Consider the following 19,641-nt stretch of genomic DNA (forward strand, 5'->3'; position numbering starts at 1 on the left):
ATGAGGGCGTCATGGGCGATTTTTTGCAGGGGAGGGCAGTCAGTCACGGCCAGGAGAGTTAGTTACGTAGTTAGTATATTAAGCAGTCTTTTAAAGCATGCAATCATCGAGTCACCATCCGTTTTAAGATAGGTGCTACCGTACGGAAAGCTGATATGAGCATATCTCCTAAACAAAGTCCTCGTTGTAAAGTGACATCTTGGTACACAGGACGCATTGGTTACAAATTCTCTATTGAATCGTTTTCGAAATTATAGTTTCACCATGACTTTTCTTTTCGAGAATAGTACATTTTGTCCCAAATCTGCTTTTGTCCTAATGCTGACACTGTCAAACTACGATTTACTGGCAGGAAGATAATGAGGACGTACAAATTTAAGGTGATTGTGATATGTGATTCTACCTTCCTCGTAAGCAGTGATGGTATAATCCGCCTTGAAAATGGATGACTGTGAGTAACGGAGCGGCTGTGTTTCCCACCACGTTGTACTCGACCGCATCGGAGTACACAGACAATAAATTGAATCCTTCACTGAATACCACAGGGCGACGAAATTACTTGTAGAATCGATTGTTGCTGCAAATGTCTTTCATGGATGCCAGAGCAGTGTATCCACCCAAAATAGAAAACAAATCGGAACAAAAAGTAATGGGGATTTTATTTTACCGTCAGAAAAATATATTTAACATGAAAATAAATCATATGGTATTCTACCAGTACACTTTTGCAAACTTTTTCCATGGCATTGGCAATCGTTGAAATTAGTGGCAATGGTTTCGACCTAATGTTGAACAGGAATTCTCATGGTATAGCTAGTCAGCTGAAGACTGGTGGGTTATGTTTTTGGATTCTTAAATGACGGGATACTTTTTGTCCAACTGTTCTTGAATTTGTTCATACAGGATATAAACGATAAAAGTATTTTGGCCTTCACTAGTATTCCGGGCTTGCTAGGATGAATGATGTCTATAAATAAAAAGTTACTGTCCAATGAGCTTCGTGATCCAGTTGTATGGTTTGAAGTATTTTGGCCGTGGAATGTTACAAGGTATTGTTGGGAAACACATCCATAGAACTGTCACTCGGTAGACTTAAATAAAACTGGTTATTCATAGTTCGATGTTTCTGGTTTCCAATGAGTCACTCGATGTTAAAGTAACACGATGTTCCTAATTTTCTGTTGTTGTTGTGACTCGAAGAGTGGTAACATGCGTTGACCTTAGTATATTTATAAGAAGGATTGGGAAAAAGAAAACCAATTCAACTGGTAGTTTAAAAAAATTTCAAAATTGTTTGTCTCCTCGTTACAAACTCAGATTAGCAATGGCTGTTCGAATGACACAATACACCACAAAAGATATTCTGTTAACTCGTTTCTTGCTTTTCTCTTTCATATTGTTATCTCTAAAAAAAATAAACCCAACCAATTCAGACATGTAGATTTTGTTAATTGTGATATTTTCAAAAATGTCAATCCCTTTATTCATACTATTAGAACTGCCTAGTTACATGTAGGGATAAAGCTGACACCTCCTCTACTGTATACGTTTTATGTTCCGTTATCAAATATACTGTTTCCTCCTTCTGCTCATATTTGGATTACCAGTCCCGTTGTTAGTTGAGTTGATAAAGATTACCTCATCATTTCTTTGAGTATCAATCCCTCTAATGTTCGACCTTGTTCCGACATTGTTACAACAAAAGCTTACCTTAAATGTTATTGGATACCTAGATGGACTGGATATACAATAATCTCTTCTGGTTTTGCAACATGTGCTTCATTACTTTTAATTCTTACAAGATTTTTCTTTGTTTCTATAATTTTCCAACTCTTAAAATATCCTTTGAAACAAATGATAGTTTGTAGGTCTTTTAGTGTGATATCTTTCACTTTTTAAGTGAAACACGTTTTATCTAATAGATTTGAAACTGGATCATTTATATACTGTGTATCACTTAAAACAGTCATATGGTAATGGGCTAATCTTATTAAACAGGCACTGCTTGGCGTGATTAGTAGACAAAAATACCTTGTTGATTACATTTTGTACGATCTAAGTAGATACACTATTCACTGATTGGTAGTTGTTCCCATGTTTGAGCTAGCCATTTGTTAGATTTTGTTTTGATCACGCACTTCTTTACTAATTTACTCGCTTTTTTTCCCTTGTTATCGGTCTTAAAACAATTTTGACCTTACACCTACAAATTCTAGGTGCACCGTTTTTGTTTTAAGTTTGAATAAACCCAACATTTTCCTGTTTCCTTGTGAGACATTGTGTATGCTGTCATTTTAGCAATAACTTCTTTCAAAGAAAGTAATATCGTCTTTTCTGTCATAATAAAAACTGTAAGTTTCAATAGACATACAGAACTAGGCGGTGTCTGACTTGAATAGTTTCCCTTTTTCTCTTGATGTAGCAAAATTCGTATATTAACGATATTCATAAGCATATCTGCCTCATGGTGTCTCAGTGCTAAACATCACTATAAAATGCGGACTTTTTCTTGTTTCAAGGACATATCAAAGAGCAGAAATAAACTTTAACATAAAACATGATCCACAGTTTTGCTAGTTTTAATTGAATTTCAGTTCAAAATATAGGATATCAATATAGAGAACATCCAAATTTGAGAAAAAGGGAGGATTAGACAATGTGTGAGTGTGTGTGATATGCAACAATAGCAACTATTGTATACTCCACTTTAATCTTTTCTTCAAGGAAAAAAAAATGTGTGTGTGTGTGTGAGAGAGAGAGAGACAGAGAGAGAGGTGATTTGTATTTTAACGTAGCTTGAACAAGTTTTCAGTCATATCGCTATGATGTCTGCAGTGTGGCAGTTTATAGTGATGTCTAGCACTGGGGCATCATGCCGCAGACATGTAACACATGCCCCACCCAGTCACATTATCCTGATAGCGCCAGGCCGACCAGTCCAAACACTAACCTCTTAATGCTAAGCGCCAAGCGAGGGAGCTGTTAGTACCATTTTTTAAAATAAGTCTTTGGTATGACTTGGCTGGGGATCGAACCCACGACCTCCCGCATCCGAGACGGTGTGAGAGAGAGAGAGAGAGATGGAGGGAGGGAGAACGAATACACTGGGACTATGTGCATGAGACGAATATGTCGATTTCTTAGGTAACCTGTATGCTTTTATCGCAGTCACAATATGTTGTCGTGTTTTTCGTTACACAATAAAACACGAAAGGTATCTCTCGCTCAGACATGTCCGCAAAAACAGTCTCTGGATCAGTAATCATCGATGAAATTGGCATACTTTACTTTTCACCAATTAGTTTTCAAAGTAATCATGGAAAACACATGTAGTTTTCTTCGATTACAGTAGACAGGGTGAACTAAGTGCAAGCTTTTATAATGCAGGTGTTTCATAAAGAAATAACAAAGGCGGATTTCAACCGTAATCACGAAGCGGGTTAGTAATATATATATATATATATATATATATATATATATATATATATATATATATATATATATATATATATATATATATATATATATTCCCTAGTGGTGGTGATGCTGGTGCCTATGATAATGGTTTAAAATCCTTTCTGAGCTGCAGCTTTCAGGGAATAGTTCAGATACAAAATGGCGCCATTGATGAAGTAGGTCGTTATGCAAACGACGCAGACGTCCTTGAGAACAAAGAAAAGGATGAAGGCCAAGTAGACGCAACCGACAATGCTGAGGGCAGATGAGTAATACAAAATGCTGGCTACAGTTGGATTGGTGCTGAAACCTGAAATGAAATTCGAAGAAAATGATTTTAATACGGCCAACATATTGAACTAACCAGTTGTAAAGAAATGTCACTTGTAAATGTTGATGCATATTTAAAGCTGAAACTCTTTTGGACCGTGGACATAAACGGTTAGCTATTAATGTGTCATATGTGCTTTGAAACATTTAAGAGCGAAGATGGGTGCTAATCGAAAAGTACTCAAGGAAAGTGAATAATCTATAAGAACTAAACATTTCTTACAGCTCACGTAAAACTTAAATTTTGTATAATTCATTTCCTTTTGGTACTGTCTGAGTTTGTGCAGAGAGCAATACAATTAAATTGTCTTGTTAATTCTCTGTATATAGTTATTATAGTATAGAAACTTCCCGTTAATGTCACTAGCTAAAAACGTTATAACCCGATGGCTTAGATGGCGGGAAAACTCACATTTAGTCATGTTTAAGTCTCCCAGAATTAACCGTTTTAAATACGGCATGATGAGACATAATCAGCGCGTCACCTACTAAATACATACATTGACAGGAAGAATGTTTTCAGTTCTTTTTATGGACGAATTTGTAATATTTTCTTAAGAATTTCTTGAAAGTGAAATAAAAACATTTTTTTGCAATTACTAAATAGTATTTATAATTAAAATCTGCGAATGGTCTACTAATATGGCTGTCGAAGATGTCATGTTTGTAGTCGTACATATTAAGAGCCAGCTGCCCAATCATAAAACCCGGAAGGTCAAAGTTATAGTTCCGTGTAAATGTCTTTAAGAACTGGATTTGCGGCTACACAACAGCCCATGCCCGAGGCACAGGAAGTTTTGAATTTAAAACATGTAAATACCTGTGCATTTATACACAAATTTTCTGTGTAACTGTCTTATTTATGTGTTCCTAACCTATAATCGTATTCTATGTGCATTTATCGTGCTCAACTGTAAACGAGATTCATTAGTCACGGAACATCCTAAGAATAAAAGAAAAAACTGTACTCAAAACGTCCGAATTTTGACTGTAGATATATTTACTATGAATAGAGATGGAAACACAAAAATAACACAGCTTCATAGGTTTGCTCTTTATAAATGTACAATGTTACGGTTAACGATAAATCAGTTTGTCGTTCCTAATTTTTGTGTTCCTGAGTTCAATCTTTGTACTTAAACAGGTTTAGCGACTAAGGGAACTAGAGTGGGTTTCATTATACCGTGGACATTAAATACATGTACAGAGCGGGCGAACTACTTGTGCAATTATGGTTTTTACCTTGTGTAAAAAGAGGGCAAGTCAAACTTTAAGGCAAACGTGAATTACTGTAAGTATTCAGCTTTTGTATGGCTTCAAAATACCTATATAAAGAAATGGTCTAACAGAAAACACATTTTCGTTTCTTGAACAATTAAGTTTAGGACGTGTTAAAAAAATCAAGACTTTTTATTATCGTCAGATTAGTAATGAGTTATAATAACAAAGACAATGTTGAAGATACTAATAAGGAGAAAAGAACTGTGACGTTAATGTGGTAGTGATATTGTTGTGTTGTTGTTATTGTTGTTGATGGTAGTGATTGTGGCCGAGACGATGATACTGGTGGTAGTTGTACTGGTAATTTGGTAATGATGGTGGTGGCAGTAACTAAGGTAATGACAAAGATGACAATAATAGACAACAATCATCATATAGAAAACGACTGTAACGACAACAAAACAATACTGTTGATATCCTTGACAACACTAGCGGTGACATTACCCAATATTATCTGAAACAGGTAGAAAAATAGCCCCAGAGTGCAGTTTCTGATATTCAAGGCGCTGTTCTTTCCGAACAAGATCGAGACGAGGCCGAAACCACGAGCATACCTGTACAAAACATAAAATACACGTAAATGAGTATAAACATAAACATGTAAACAAGAAACACATAAAACACATACAAATGAGCACACGCATAAAACACATGTACATGAGCACACACATAAAACACATGTAAAATACGAACATAAAACACTGGTAAACGAGTACACACATAAAACACATGCAAATGAATATAAACATAAAACACATGTAAACGAGTGCACACATAAAACACATACAAATGAATATGAACATAAAACACATGTAAATGAGTACACAGAAAAATACATGTAAAATATGAACATAAAACACTTGTAAACGAGTACACACATATAACACATGCAAATGAATATAAATGTAAAACACGTGTAAACGAGTACACACATAAAACACATGCAAATGAATATGAACCTAAAATACTTGTAAAAGAGTACAGGGGTCGTCCATTAATTATGTCAACAAAATAGGGGGGAGGGCGTTCGAAGAAGTTTGACAATTGTTGACATGGGGGAGGGGGGAGTTCAAGATAAATTGACGTCAACAGTGTTATTTTTTACAATAAATTTAATAAATCAAAAAATAGGAAATTAGTCGGTGCGTTGGTATGGCACACACTCACTCGCCCGTCAACAGCCCACCAGTTTAACCCTAAACCGGTTGAGCTCTTGCCAAGGAAGTCATAGTCTTGCATCATCATATTTTGTTTTTTTTTCAATGTAGATTGTAGACTGTAGACAGATTTTTAAAGGAAGCTGTTACTAAATTCAAAGACTGCACTGAGCCATAGACATCTAAATAGTATAGCTATCCATGGACTTCTATTAAATAGCATCTATGTTATATGTATAGATGCTATATATACTGAAGTCTATGAGCTATCCCTCCAAGGATGGATAACTGAGCCTAGGAAACTTGAGAGCTTTGACTATTATACAGTCATCTTTAACATAATACATAAAATAAATTATGTAGCCTACACAAGCATACAACTTCTTCAACCAGATGCAGTAACCTTAATGCCTTACAAATATTGTACACTTTGATAACAACCGCAAAGAATTCGGCCAATACGAGTGGCTGCCAAAAGACAGAGAGCTGATGGCAATTATTGCTCACGGAGAGATGTTAAGCGCAGAATGGTTAGATGAAGATGCTGTTGACTTGTCGGGTGTATCGGTTCCACAAGAAATTAATGAATCAGCCACTATGCCCATTATAACAATTAAGGAACATTTGGCTTCCCCATGGGAAGATGATACAAGCTAGAATATAAACTCTCGATTTTTTCATGAATTCAAAGTGTTATAGTCAATTTGAAATCTGTTAAACAAGTAAAAAAAAATGTATTAAAATTTATTTGTAGACCTTTTAATTTCCATAATTCTTTTTTTAGCATAAAAGCCAGCCGTATAAAATATTGTTAGTTTGTGGCGGGGGGGGGGGGGGGGGGGCGGCGTAAAATTTTATCAGGCGGGTCACTGAAAGTTTGACAGTTGTTGACAAGGGGGGGGGGAGGGGGGTAAAAAATTGCCTAAAAATTGTTGACATAATTAATGGACGTCCCCACACCCGTACAACACATATAAATGAGTATAAACATAGAACACATGTAAATGAGTAAACACAGAAAACACACATAAAAGAGTATAAACATAATCGGAACTTGCATAATTAAACAATTAATGACTAACATTCAGTCAAAGCCAAAAAGGTATATTCAGTTCGCCTCGCGAATCAGATGTGTTAAAACTCTTAACAGCTTATATATACTGTATACCTTCAACAGCCCTGATTATACTGCTAGGCATGTGCTACTCTCCATGTCTCTTAAATTACGGTTACCTAGTCTTGCGATATTAACAAGTCTTGCCAGCTAACCTTACTGTCTGCCGTATACACGGTAAACAATCTGCCACTTAACTAATAAAGGCTACATGGCTGCACCCAAGTCCAACATTCCTACCTATGGAACTGTCTCCCGTCTTAACATTTCTGAATGAAGCATCACACACACACACACACACACACACACACACACACACACAGATATATATTTATAACAGGCTTTACCCATGTATATATTCAACGACTGTTTTCATGAATTAGTATTATCAGTAGTAGTAGTAGTAATAGAATGGTAGTAGTGTTGCTGTTCATATTGTTGTATCTTTTCCAGTGTCCCGCTCGGACTGTCGCATGACACAAATAGTATAAACTGATGTTTCGGGGACAAAACGACACTTGGGAGACAATGGTAAACAAACATTAAGGAGCACTTGGGGACGAAGAAAAAATTTATATTGGAAAAGAAAATTTAACATTAAGGGGCGCATGTATTTACCGGCACCCACATTTACGGATCAGCCCCTATACTGACAAGTACCCACATCCACCTACCAACACAACACATTTACCCACAGATAAGGGTAGGACGTTAAACGAGGAGGGGTAGGGGTTAAATTGATAATAACTCCTTATAATCAAAATTAAAAAGACCTAAACACCCTTATAACCCCTTTTAACCCTAGAAGTGAGGTGAAACGAGAGAATTTTTTTTTTTACATGCGTACACAGACGTACATCTAATCATTATATGTGAAGTGATATCGTTAGAAAAGAGAAAAAATATGAATGTTTACATATTCACATAAATATACAATTCCTGCTTATATATTTTCACACGTGCGGTGTAAGATTGACGTAAACCAATGATTGCACGCTCACTTATACCTATATAAAGATGGAGCGTAAAGAGAGATAAGGGTAACAGCACTCACACATTTACACAAACATATCCACCATACTGATATGATATAACACAAGACAGGAGGGTAGAAGGGATTTTAAGATTTTGTTGTGAAAGACATACAAAGCATACAAATATATGTACACAAAAATGTATTTTTGGAATAATATTAGCAGTATCTATGTTTCTAAGAGAGAAAGGCTCTGGAATGGGCCGTTGGGGGTTTCCAACAAATGGTTAACACAGACTACACTTCTTCACATTCCTCTCTATCTCAATCATCTTCTTACTGCCAGTCCATAAGCTAATACTTGCTACAGTCACCCCTGTCTTTCTACTCAGACTCTTAGCCATATTCGTGATCCTGATGATAGATCACGTCGACTTCACACACACCAAGAATTCAGGATTGGACAGCGTGGTTGAAATAATCTTGGAATACACGCTCGAACAATCTTGGAGGGTCGCCTTGGGAATGACACAGTAAACATACTCAACTGAACATATGGTCTTCGTGCTTACTGAAATTGATTTAGAGGTTCCAAAAATCAGAATGCGAATGAAATAATTCGGTCTATTCGTGTTGAATATCACCCAATCATAATGCAGCCGACGCGTGACGTCACTGTCTACACACACATACACACACACACGCACATGCCTATGAGCGTTTCTATGATTCACAAGAGTGGAGGAGTGTGTGTGTGTGTGTGATTTGGATTTTTAACGTAGCTTTAACAATTTTTCAGTCATATTGCTACGATTTCTGCAGTGTGGCAGTTTATAGTGATGTCTAGCACTGGGGCACCATGCCAGAAACCCCGCCCTCCCCCCCCCCCCCCCATCCGGTCCTGACTGGATTAGCTTGAAAAGTTGGGAAACTCTTTTGTATCTGCGCCGTTATTAATTACTGTGCCCACGCAGACACAAAATTGACAATGACAGATTTTGTGCACTTCAAAAAGAGTAAATATTCCTAAACATGATGAATAAAAAAGAGACACAAGAGATTGAAAGCCTGGTAAGATAGCATTTTTTGGCCGTCAAAAAGAAAGTTTTCTCCACACACACACACACACACACACACACACACACACACATATATATATATATATATATATATATATATATATATATATATATATATATATATATATATATATATATATATATATATATATATATATATATAAAGAGGGATATGCATCTTTAAGAAAAACATTTGAATGATTGTGAGTTTATATACGCAGATTTTGGTCCTTTATTTTGTTTATATGTGCATTTAAGCATGAACCGTTTGTCATGCCAAACATGCAGTCTAATTCCGTAACAAATTCTGTACAGTATTCAAATTTCAATTGTCTTAATTTCAGCTTGCAATCAACACTTTCTCCGTTGCTTTGAAACACGCTTATGATTGTAACGAGAGTTAAAATCGATGCTTAAAAGATTTTATTTTTATATTTAATCAAGCACTCTTTTCCCTACAATCTCGTACCGTTTGTCGTTGAATGTAACGGGTACAGTACTGGTGACACTGAATACTGAATAGATAATACAGCTCGTCTAAAGTCATCCAGGGATCGACCATTAATGTGGTTGCCTTGGGCGAAAGGAGAGGGGGCTGAGTAGTATTTTCTTTCCGACCAAAATATGTTTCTCGTTTACTTGAAGATACTTAAAAAAGAATAAAAATATAATATTATGGATATAATAATTAATTTTAAACCTGAACAAGTATCTCTTTTAAGCTATTTTGGAGCTGCCATTTTTATTTTATTTTAAATCCCAGACCAATATAGAAAATTAAAATAGTTAGTCCCTCAATTTGCACGATTCATGTAGAATTATTTTCTTTTTTTTTTTTAAATTTACTTGAAGCTGAATGTTTTTGGTTTGGCCCTCTTATTCAAGCGTTATTTATAGCATCTCCTCTTGTACTGCATAAATATGTACTTAAATTACTGACATATTATGAGAAGAAGAAGAAGAAGAAGACTGAAATAGAACTCAGTATGGGATTAGAAGTCTGACTAATGGCAGATACTTTCCTTGGATGGGAAAAGAAAGTGGTTTCAAAGTGATGTCGACAGCGATATAAATTTTCTGATATATTTCAGTGTCTCAATATGAATTTATAGCATCATCCACCTTGTTCATTTACGAGGTCATAATTAATTTATTATTTAAATTGACTAAAGACTAAAAACAGAAATCTAAGTATATGCTAGTTATACATTAAGATTACATAATAACCAGTCTATTGTGCGTGCACTGCTTGATATATCGAATGTACTCGTTGTTTTGGCGCAGCCAACTCACCAAACCGTCAGCCACATGCCAAAACATCTCGTCATATATATATATATATATATATATATATATATATATATAGAGAGAGAGAGAGAGAGAGAGAGAGAGAGAGAGAGAGAGAGAGAGAAAACAAATGTATTACTTACTCTGAAGTAAGAACTCTGGAACATGACATATGCTCATTTATATCACAGTAGGCTTTGTACATGGGATTATGCTCTTTCTTCCATTCTATATTCAATGTGTAAAGCGATACTAAGACTCCAAACATATTAAACAACATTCTGTCCACAGTGTTGTTAATAAAAATGTATCCAGTCTCATCATCCATATCTTCTCTTGTGTTTGAAAGCTCGTCTTGAAGAAGCTTCTATGAAAACAAATTCTCAATAAATTGTCAGCAGCTCCGAGTCTCGATATAATGAAATTGATTTTATGAGGATATAGGAAATCTGATCTTGGACTTGAAAGATTACGTCCGATATTAACCTGGCTGTGTCGACCAAGTCTGCAGTAGTAGGTATTCATAAGCGTTTCGGATCTAAATTGATCTGCGTTTTAGGGCTTCCTCTTTTGTAGCTGACGTGGCTCTTCCTGGTAAGAATAAACAGAATAAACCGTACTAAAAATATTATCCAGTATAAAGAATGACCAGTGAACAAGAATTCCATCCTGAACAGGGAGACATCTCTGTATCATATACATCCCGATGTGTGTGTGTGTGTGTGTGTGTGTGTGTGTGTGTGTGTGTCTTCTAATGATAGTAAGCATATTACGCGTCATTAGCCTATAATGTGCAGTAATCACATGCGCCTGCAGGTGAATCTTAATATATCAGAATACAAGAATTGCATACACTAGGGTGTCTACGGATTCGTATATTGCACATACGCGTGACTTAAAAGGCGTTGTAAAGCGGCCGGGGGTGGGGGATAGGTAATATATGCGTCTCCAACTTTCTTCCAGTTTTGTAAAGAAATGCAGTGGCGTCACTTGGGTTGGTGTCACCCAGTGCGGTAGCTCATGGTGTCACCCCCATGGTCCTCCTTCCGTAACAGACCATACAGAATCCTTAGTAATGTCATTTTGGTGTCACCCCCTCTGATGGTGTCACCCGGTGCAGTCCGCACCCCCCGCATCCCCTAGCGACGCCACTGCTGTGCCTGCTAGTCATGTATTTAACTATGATCGGTTATCCGCTTATGAAATCCGACTAGACCGAGCAGTGTGTGCTCTGTAAAATGTGCAATTTTTCATTTTGGTGTCACCCCTCTGAGATGGTGTCACCCGGTGCGGTCCGCACCCCCCTAGCGACGCCACTGAAGAAATGCACTTTAGAAAAACGTAAAACGACTGTGCGAATTAAAGTATGTGACATCGGCTGGGGAGGAGGGGTGACGATGCCTTGAATCTCCCCCAAATTTGATATTGATGTATTAATTTTTTAAATGTTAATTGTATGTTCTACTTTGAATTAAGATTTTACTTTCTTCTGGATCTTTTGAAGCAACCGAATTGTGTTTAGAGTAGGACAGGGGTGAGGGTTTGGTTTTAACGGCACTTGTAACAGATTCTTGACTATATCATGCCGAGGTAATGGAAGGTAAGTGCTGATCCAAGCTGGCTAGGGCGGGTAACGAACCTGCGACGCATGATAGATTGACGTATCATTTGATAAAACTGCATAATATCTACAATGATACGCACAAAGAAGAGAGAAAGAGAGACGCGAATAAATACTTCACACGTGAAGACAATCAAGCAATTACTTATATAGATAAGGAAACAGACATACATATAGACAGATAGATATAAAGACAGTGAGTCAGATAGGTAAATAAACTTCTCATGGACTTCCTGTTCCCTGCTGCAAGTTGTGGTCAATTTAGATAAGTTCATATACAATCATCGATAGCGTGCACTGCGTATTTTAGATGACCTGTCATCCACTGTTGTAAGGCCGCCTAAGAAAGGTCATCTTCTGTAACTTGACCATTTCACATTGTACAACCGGTTAAGAGAGACAGTCCTCATCAAGCCATTTCATCTGTTCTATCTATTGACTGTTGTACGAGATTTACCCATTTGCGAAAGTTATCCCCACGTCATGGCCATTTTGCATGCATATATGTTATCTGCTGCAGAGAATGACTTGTCTTTTGAGGTGATCCTTTACAGTGTCACCATTTTGATCATGACGATGACGACGACAATAATAATAATAATAATAATAATAATAATTAGAGACCAACAATTTAATGCTCTGGGGCTGGACCTGACCCTTCTTTTAATTAAAAAAAATCCGTCGGTCAATAGCTGAAAATACATCTTGCGCCGATTTATAGCAAAACAAAATTACAGTATGTTATTCCTTGACATTATTCGGGAAAAAAATATTTTGAGACCAAGGCAAATAAAAAAAGCAAGCTCAAAAGAAAATCGCAGACCCCCCCCCTTCCGAACTTACTTAATCGCAGACGAATTGGCTCTGTGTATGTTAATGATTGTATAAGTTGTAATCTAGAAACTGTAAATAAAGTGGGATGGTTACGCTCACTTTGTGAAAAGCATTGTTTTAACATCAGAGAACTTATGGATAAAAATAGGAAGTGTTGACACTGAAGCCTACAATTTACTAGCTAGACTATTCATATAACAGATAGGGAAACTTTGAGTGTGATGCCAAAAGTCATGCAAGATATTTATCACAGAGACCATATAAACAAAAACAAAAACTTACTCAGCAGACGAGAAAGTATTTAGTGATCTTCAGACAAAAAACAACGGCTCTCCTGAATAACCCTAGGATGATTCTCAGTCTTACAAAGAAATGCATGTACTCCACATATTAGCATATGCTAGTTAAATAACTGTAAAATGACTTCTTTTTAAAATCCGATTGTTTTTTCCCACAAGTCGCAATTGGAACGAATATCATCATCCCATTTGCTAACCACATTTCCATTTACGTGTGTGTGTGTGATTTGGATTTTTAACGTAGCTTTAACAATTTTTCAGTCATATCGCTAAGGTATCTGCAGTGCGACAGTTGATACTGATGTCTAGCACTGGGGCATCATGCCACAGAAATGTATCATTATGTCCCGCCCACTCGCATTATCTTAACACCAGGCCGACCAGTCCTAACACTAACCTCTTAATGCTGAGCGTCCTAGCGAGGAAGCAGTTAGTAACATTTACTATAAGTCTTTGTTATGACTCGGCCATGGTTCGAACCCGTGACCTCCAGCATCCGAGGCGGACGCTCTAAATACTAGGCCACTTGAGCGGTTGCGTATATGTATGTGTGTGCGTGTGTGTGTGTGTGTGTGTGTGAGAGAGAGAGAGAGAGAGAGTGTGTGTGAGCGTGTGTTTGGATTTTTAACGTAGCTTCACAAAAAAATCAGTTATAGTGCTACGATGTCTGCATTGTAGCGGTTGTTAGTAGTAGCATCAGCAACAGTAGTAGTAGTAGTGGTAGTAGTAGTAGTAAAGCAGACGTGGATTGATACTAGCTATGTAAATAGTTATGCAACAATTGATGCGGAATAGACATTGATAAATATTCATTCTGTTAACATTCATATATGGATACACAGGGCTAGTTTATTTCACCCAGTAGGAGAAATAGGCGGCCGCCTAGGGCGTCAAATTGGGTGGGGCCCCCACCCCCCACCCCCACGAAGTGCATTGTCAGGTTATTCCCTTATTATCATTAAATATGTAGGTTGAATAATGAAGTAAATAAATTATCAAATATAACGTGTACTAATACTAATTAACAGAGCCTGCTGTGTGGCGCGACCGAGTACCCGGCGGTATAACTGGGTGGGCAGACTGGGCTCATTAGCCTTGGCAGGCAACCAGTCTAAGAGAAGGGAAACTCTGACCTCAAACCCGGGCAGATGAAGCTCGTTAGCCTTGTCAGGCAGTTCATCTAGGAGAAGGAAACTCTGATTCAAAACCAACCAAGTCCCATCCATTGGATTATGGCTCCACTGCCTTGTGGATATCTTCGGGAAAAGGAAAGGCTACGGGCGTAAACCCAGACAGAAAATCAGGAGCGGAGCCCCTAAGGCGGCTGGGGGTCGACTACGACCTCCTTCCGGCAGCTCCTGCATCCAAACTGGTGCCAAATGTCATGCTCAGCATTCCTTTGGACCCCACCAGCAAGAACGAGAGGGGGATCCTGACGTCTGGGCAGCCCAGGATCTCCATACTCCACGCCCAGGTTTGCGCCCTGGAGAGGACACTCCAGTCTCGCTACTGAGTGAGGAAACAACACGGAAGCTGACAGTTTACGGGTTATAAGTCCCACCCGATTGGCGTAGGGAAGCGGCGCCACGGGTCAGCTTTGACGGTGGGAGGGATCATCGTGTCCCACTGGCCAACTATCGCCCGATTCAAGCCGGGCAGCCCCCGGTCAATAAGGTGTTGACCCGCCATCGTCTGCCTGCTCCAGTGGGTGTCTGGAGCTCAGTGTGTTGTTCAGTATGACAAGCAGACGGTAATTCCACACCAGACAAAAGAAACAAGAAACCAATAAAGAAGACTCCAGCTCTTCGATTTGCAAGCTGGAATGTGCGCACCATGTGTACAGGCATCTCCGACGACCTCAGAGAAGTGGACGACACCAGAAAGACGGCCATCATCGATAGAGAACTCACCAGACTAAATATCAGCATAGCTGCCCTCCAGGAAACCAGGCTCGCCTCTAGTGGCTCCCTCAGAGAGGAAAATTACACCTTCTTCTGGAAGGGTCGAGAACCTGAGGAGCCCCGTCAGCACGGAGTGGGCTTTGCCATCAAAAACAATCTCCTGGCCTCGGTTGAACCTCCCACAGGGGGCACTGAGCGTCTCTTGTCCATCCGCCTCACCACTGCTTCAGGTCCTGTCAACATCATCAGTGTCTACGCCCCAACCCTCACATCGTCAGAAGACGCAAAGGATCAGTTCTATGGGCAGCTGGACGAACAGATCAAAGGATGCCCCAAAAATGAACTACTATTCCACCTCGGCGACTTTAATGCCAGAGTAGGTGCGGACCACGAATCATGGCCTACCTGCCTCGGATATCATGGCACTGGAAAGACCAACGAAAACGGCCAGAGACTGCTGGAGCTATGCACCTACCATGGCCTGTGCATCACAAACACCTTCTACAAGTGTAAGCCACAACACAAAGTGTCATGGAAACACCCAGATCTCATCACTGGCACCAACTCGACTTGGTCATCACCAGGCGCTCTGCCCTTAACAGCGTCCTATCCACCAGAACCTACCACAGTGCAGACTGTGACTACGACCATGCCCTTGTGAGCAGCAGAGTGCGACTACAGCCACACAAGCTACACCGCTCAAAACCAAAAGGACGTCCTCGCATAAACACTGCGCAGATGTCAGTCCCTGCCAAGGTGGAGGAGTATGTGTCTGCCCTGAACAAGGCTCTCCAGGACCTGCCTGAGTACGACGCTACAGCCAAGTGGAACGCCATGAAGGGTGCCATCTACAGTACAGCTATGTCAATGTTTGGCAAGAAGGAACGACCCAGCCAGGACTGGTTCAATGCACACCTATCAAGGATGGAACCACAAATCGAGGAGAAACGAAAAGCTTTCATAGCTTACAAAAAATGCCCTAATGAACGGACGCTTGCTGATCTCAGAAGTGCCCGAAGTAACACCCAACGCATCGCTAGACAGTGTGCAAACGAATACTGGCAACAACTGTGTGAAGGGATCCAGCGCAGTGCCGAGTCCGGACACATCCAAGGTATGTACAGTGGCATCAAGAAGGCTCTAGGCCCTACAGTGAAAGGGGTCGCTCCCCTGAAATCCCTGACGGGAGAGAAGATCACAGACCGTGGGCAACAGATGGCCAGATGGGTGGAGCACTACTCAGAACTATACTCCCGAGAAACGTAGGTCACCGATGCAGCCCTCAGCAGCATAAAGAATCTGCCCACCATGGAAGAGCTCGACAAAGTGCCAACCTTAGAGGAGCTCAGCAAAGCAATCGACTGCCTTCCAAACGACAAAGCACCAGGTAGTGACAGCATCCCGCCCGAAGCTATCAAACGTGGAAAACCAGCATTGATTAAACCACTGCACGAGCTACTTTGCCGCTGCTGGGAGGAAGGAGTAGTCCCCCAAGACATGCGTGACGCCACAATTGTGACCCTTTACAAAAACAAGGGCGACCGCAGTGACTGTAATAATTACAGAGGGATCTCGCTCTTGAGTATTGTTGGTAAAGTGTGCGCTCGCATCATACTCAACAGGCTGCAGTTGCTGGCAGACCGTGTGAACCCGGAATCACAGTGCGGCTTCAGAGCAGGCAGGTAACAACAGACATGATCTTCTCCCTACGACAACTCCAAGAGAAGAGCAGAGAGCAAGGTCAACCACTCTACATGATGTTCATCGACCTCACCAAGGCCTTTGACTTGGTCAGCAGGAAGGGCCTTTTTGAACTTCTGAGTAAGATCGGTTGCCCCCCAAAACTCCTCAGCATGATAATCTCTTTCCATGCAGATATGAAGGGAACAGTCATGTATGATGGATCCTCCTCAACCCCCTTCCCAATTAACAGTGGTGTGAAGCAGGGCTGCGTGCTGGCACCAACACTTTTTGGGATCTTCTTCTCCCTGCTCCTGTCTTACGCCTTCGACACGTCCACGGATGGCATATATCTACACACCAGGTCCGACAGGAGGCTGTTCAACCTGGCACGACTGCGCTCAAAGACCAAAGTGAAATCTGTGCTCATCAGGGAGATGCTTTTTGCAGATGACGCAGCTCTTGTGGCCCACACCGAGGAAGCCCTCCAGAGACTGGGAGACCGTTTTGCTGTTGCCTGCATGCAGTTTGGTCTCACCATCAGCTTGGAAAAAACAAATGTTAGCGTGCAAGATACCACCATTGCCTCTTCAATCAAAATCAACGGTGTCACCCTGGAAGCAGTCAACAACTTTACCTACCTAGGGTCAACCATCAGCAACACTCTCTCGATTGATATGGAGCTGGACAGAAGGCTTGGAAAGGCAAACACCATCATGGCTCGTTTAATGAAGAGGGTGTGGGAAAACAACGCGCTGACAGATCACACCAAGGTCTGAGTCTACCAGGCTTGCGTTCTCAGCACCCTTCTATATGGAAGTGAGACTTGGAGTACCTACATGAGGCAAGAACGCCGGCTCAACTCCTTCCATATACGGTGCCTAAAACGCATCCTGAAAATCAGCTGGCAAGACCGTGTTCCACACAGCGAGATCCTGCAGCGTGCAAGTACCCCCAGCATGTACTTCCTGCTATTTAAACGCCGCCTTCGATGGCTGGGTCACGTCCGACGCATGGAGGATGGAAGGCTGCCAAAGGACATCCTACATGGACAGCTGGCCACTGGTATGAGAAGAGTTGGACGCCCCTCACTCCGTTTCAAAGATGTGTGCAAGAGGGACATGAAGGCATGCAACATTTCACCCGATGGCTGGGAAGAGCTGGCCGAGGACCGAGGCACCTGGAGACTGATGGTAAACAATGGCATATCAGTCGCTGATGCGAGGAGAGGCCAGTTGGCGGCAGAGAAACGTAAGAGAAAGAAGAACGCAGCAGCAACCACAGTAACGCAGACTTCCCAGTATGTCTGCACCAACTGCAATAGGGACTGTCACTCACGTATAGGCCTGCACAGCCACAGCAGATGATGCCAACAGAGACAGAAAACACCCCAAGGGCGCTATTCGCATGGTCTTTCGAGACTGAGTCGCCAATGATGATGATGATGAATACTAATTAACAGTTTATACTAAGCAATCCCCGTAGGGGCCGCAAGGTGGAAGGTTCGCCTAGGGCGTCAGCAGCCTTGTACCGGCCCTGTGGATACATATGAATTAGTAGTACATGTCTGTCACCATGTCAAAGGTTGATGTTGTCAATATATCACTATGGAAAACCAAATAACCTTCACCATGTCCGTTTTGACCAGAAATCAAAAACAATCTACAGGATAGATACAATCAGGGCCGGACCGACCATATAGGAGACTGGGCGGTCCCCTAGGGCGCCAAAAATAAACGGAAGTGATTTTTTATTGAGGGGGGGGGGGGTCATGGTTCGCCTAAGGCGCCAAAATCCTTTTGGCCGGCCCTCGATACGACTCGTACAAATGTAAGGCTGCAGAGGATAACCTCTCAAACATGTCATAAAGTACGAGTGTGGGTGGGAATGAGGCGATGGATAGAAAATGTCTTGAGAATACAATTTCTCCAAAGCTATACTTTACACCAAGGGGCAAAAGTAACGTAACAGGTTTATACTGCAGGTATAGACTCTCTAAACAAGCCAGACATGACAGAGGCGCTTATATAAACATCTACTAAACGACCATGCTTTAAAGAATTACTAATCCAAAAGGGACATACTTCACAGCAGAGGCTGGATTTGAAGTGTGAAACAGGATATAAACTGCAGCCATCGGTATTTAAAGATATACTCATTTGTCAGGCCGTAAAGTAGGACTTAAATAAACATGTCGCTTTGAGTAGGGGACTTGTACAATTGACCAGTTTCATAGAAGGCAGCCTATTTAAACAGTCGAATCTCGAAAGCACATGATAGGTTGGACGTGTGAGAAACACTACAAGAAGATGATCTAAAACAGCCAGACTGTGTTGCAGCGGGTGCATCGGGCACGTGAAATTGTCACGCTGAAGAAAGTAGATAGAAAAAGCCACGCGAGAGAGCAATGGTTCCGAACTTTTTTTGGGTCACGACCATAAAAATCAGTTTTTCTGAGCCTCTCGACCCCAGTTCCACATTTTGATAAGTTTGGGCACCTTAAAGAAATAAAATCCTGGATACCCTCCGCGATCCTCCAAGAACGTCTTCGCGACATTGATTAGGGTCGCGACCAGTGAGTTGGAAACCACTGGCATAGAGAATGACCCTCATTAACGGAAGAGCTTTG

General features: G+C 40.5%; 1 protein-coding gene across 1 annotated transcript; it reads right to left on the reverse strand.

Annotated features, from left to right (window-relative positions):
• Positions 1-2,563: 2,563 nt before the first annotated feature.
• LOC149776894 (vitamin K epoxide reductase complex subunit 1-like protein 1) lies at positions 2,564-11,488 on the reverse strand. The gene is made up of 3 exons (XM_089941587.1): positions 10,821-11,488; positions 5,512-5,621; positions 2,564-3,766 (listed from the first exon to the last, which is right to left on the reverse strand). The coding sequence occupies exons 1-3, from the start codon at positions 11,003-11,005 to the stop codon at positions 3,567-3,569; spliced, it is 495 nt and encodes a 164-aa protein (XP_089797713.1). The 5' UTR covers positions 11,006-11,488; the 3' UTR covers positions 2,564-3,566.
• Positions 11,489-19,641: the final 8,153 nt, after the last annotated feature.

The sequence above is a fragment of the Sinohyriopsis cumingii genome, chromosome 18 (assembly GCF_028554795.1).
Source record: "Sinohyriopsis cumingii isolate HCF-2022 chromosome 18, ASM2855479v2, whole genome shotgun sequence".
Classification (NCBI taxonomy): domain Eukaryota; kingdom Metazoa; phylum Mollusca; class Bivalvia; order Unionida; family Unionidae; genus Sinohyriopsis; species Sinohyriopsis cumingii.